Source organism: Aptenodytes forsteri, unplaced genomic scaffold (genome assembly GCF_000699145.1).
Source record: "Aptenodytes forsteri isolate BGI_AS27 unplaced genomic scaffold, ASM69914v1 Scaffold193, whole genome shotgun sequence".
NCBI classification, from domain to species: domain Eukaryota; kingdom Metazoa; phylum Chordata; class Aves; order Sphenisciformes; family Spheniscidae; genus Aptenodytes; species Aptenodytes forsteri.
In genome coordinates, this window is record NW_008795405.1 from 2,018,278 (window position 1) to 2,021,193 (window position 2,916).

General features: G+C 55.1%; 1 protein-coding gene across 1 annotated transcript; it reads left to right on the top strand.

Moving 5' to 3' along the window:
• FOS (Fos proto-oncogene, AP-1 transcription factor subunit) lies at positions 1–1,259 on the top strand (the record flags this gene model as incomplete). The annotated part of the gene is made up of 1 exon (XM_009280921.1): positions 1–1,259. A coding segment is annotated over one exon (465 nt), but the record flags the coding sequence as incomplete, so codon positions are not given.
• Between the last annotated feature and the right edge of the window lie 1,657 nt (positions 1,260–2,916).

Consider the following 2,916-nt stretch of genomic DNA (forward strand, 5'->3'; position numbering starts at 1 on the left):
CTGGCGGCCGCCACTGCGCTGGACCTGGGCACCCCCAGCCCCCCCGTCGCCGAGGAGGCTGCCTTCGCCCTGCCGCTGATGGCTGAGGCGCCGCCGGCCGTGCCGCCCAAGGAGACCGGCGGTGGCGGGCTGGAGCTCAAGGCTGAGCCCTTCGACGAGCTGCTTTTCTCCACGGGGCCGCAGGAGGCCTCCCGCTCCGTGCCCGACATGGACCTGCCCGGGGCCTCCTCCTTCTATGCGTCGGACTGGGAGTCGCTGGGCGCCGGGACCAGCGGTGAGCTGGAGCCCCTCTGCACCCCTGTGGTGACCTGCACCCCGTGCCCCAGCACCTACACCTCCACCTTCGTCTTCACCTACCCTGAGGCGGACGCCTTCCCCAGCTGTGCTGCCGCGCACCGGAAGGGCAGCAGCAGCAATGAGCCCTCGTCTGACTCCCTCAGCTCCCCCACCCTCCTGGCCTTGTGAGGGGCTCCAGCATTGACTGACCTGCCGGGCCCCCTCCCCTGCCCGTGCACCCCCACGGACTTGCCGCTGCGCCCCATGGGGCTCCCCGGGCCTGGGGAGGGCCCCGCCACCGCCACCCCCCCCATCTGGCCTGGTGCCCTGGGGCCTGGCAGAGCGCCCTGTACTGAGGCCTCGTACCTCTTCCAGAGATGTAGCAAATCGCATGGAGTTTGTCTCATCCCCAATGGCCCATCCATGAGAGCTGGTAGTCTGTAGCATGTCCCACATGGCTGGGTAGGTGACTCCCTCCCCTCCTTAGTATCACTAGCATTAACTAATTAATCTCTTGGTTTTAAATGATTGGAATTTAACCTGGTGCTGGGTATCTCCAACTCGTATCTAGTGCAGCTGATTAACAATAACTACTGTGTTCCTGGCAATATCGTGTTCTGATGACTTAGCAACGACCCATCTTACGTGGGGGGAAAGAGACTCTATTTTATTTTCTAGTAGGTAGATAAATAGCTATATCCATGTACTGTAGTTCTACATTGATGTTCATTGTAACTTTACTGATCATGCATTGTTGAGGTGGTCTGAATGTTCTGACATAAGTTTTCCATGAAAACGTTTTTATTGTGTTTTTAATTTATTTATTAAGATGGATTCTCAGATATTTATATTTTTATTTTATTTTTTTCTACCTTGAGGTCTTTTTTGACATGTGGAAAGTGAATTTGGATGAAACTTAAGCATTGTTTGCTTATTATTGTTCAGAGACATTGTCAATAAAAGCATTTAAGTTGACTGCTGGAGCTGTCCTTGTGTTACCTTTTGCACTGCTTCCCTGTGACCCTGAAGGGTTTGCTATCCTCTCATTTAGGCTGGGCTTATAACCTGCAGGCTGGTGCTGGCTGCCTGAGGCATAGGGTGCATCAGGGCAGGAATACTATTAAGGCCAGACCTGTCCTTGCCCTGGTGTTAGTCAGGGCTGGCTGTGGCTACGCCCTTCCCACCCATCCTGGTGGGCAGCGGGGTCATGCCTTATGGCCTTCCCCGTCTGAGCTGTCTGCGTCTGGTTCCCCTCCTTGCTCCTCTGTGCCTCTGCATGCCACCTGCTGTGGCCTTTCAGGGACAAGCTGGAGGCCTCACTGGAAAGGAGGGAAAAAGGGCAGGTGAGTTCATGCCTCTGAATAAGGGAGGCCATCTCCAGGCTGGGGTCTACCTGGTCATTTGCATGTGCCTAACAGCCCAACTTCTTTCTGCCTGGGGAGGGGTGGACACGCACCCTGGCTCTGGGTGCCCCTGGACTTGGTCTGGCACTTCTAGGAGCAGCTACAGACTACAGCCTTCTGGTCACGAGGGGAGGTCTGGTGGCCTGGATTTGGTCTGGCACTTCTAGGAGCAGCTACAGACTACAGCCTTCTGGTCACGAGGGGAGGAGAAATGCTCATGCACTTTCTTCTCACTTTGGGCTGAGTGATATAAGCAGAACACTGACCCTTTCCTTGCCCCTCATTTTCTATTAAAGCTAGCCCAGCCTGTGAATGAATATGAGTTATGGCAAACAGCCCACGTGCTCTGGGAACATGTTCCCTCCCTGGGGTCTGTGCAGCATGGCCTCTCCTTCCTGAGTTAGTTTAGGGGGGCTGCTATCCTCTGCCATTCCTGCTGCTTGTGCAGTGAAACGTGCCCCTCTGGCAGGACAGAAGCTGGGGTGGGTTGCCCCTGCGTGCAGAGCACTACTCTGCTCCCTCCCTAATGCTCACACATGAAGAGTCGCATGAGAGCAGCGAGGCCTCCCCGATGGCCTCCAGCCCTGTCACTCCAGCTCTTAAGAACTCCTTTCTCAAGGTGGAGACAAAGATGCCACCTGCGCTGGCACCTGTGTCCAGCTGAAGGCCACCTTGACACTGTGCTCTCAGGCAATCTCTGCTGGCTGGAGGTTTCTCTGGTGTTCAGGGCTGGGTTTGTGTAGCTCCACATTTCCTGGTCACTGCAGCAGGCTCTGCTTTCTTCACCCCTTCCCTAATCAGAACACGCACAGGATGTATCTCATCTCAACAGTGCGTATTGCAGCTTCATGGCTTGCTCAACAAGGCCTGCCCTGTGCAAAAGCAAATATTACGTGTGCAGCTTCCCGTCTTTCAACATTAAGCTGGAGGCAGCGCTGACAACCGACCAAGAATGACCCCAGTTGCTACTGAGGTGCCACCCACTGAGAAGCAGCCACTTTCACATTGCCACTCGAGTTTACAAGGGCAACACCCAGGCGCAGCAAATGCACAGTAGTGCTGACCCCTGAAGCAGTCATGTAGGTGTAGCTGCAAGAGAGCGAGACTTACGTGACAAGTAACCCCGTGAAGTCAGTAAATCTGGAATCACAACCTGCCTTCCGCTGAAAGACCATCACGTTCGGAGCTTCAGAGATCTTTGAGAGCCCACGTATGCTGTTGAAATCACCAGACGTTC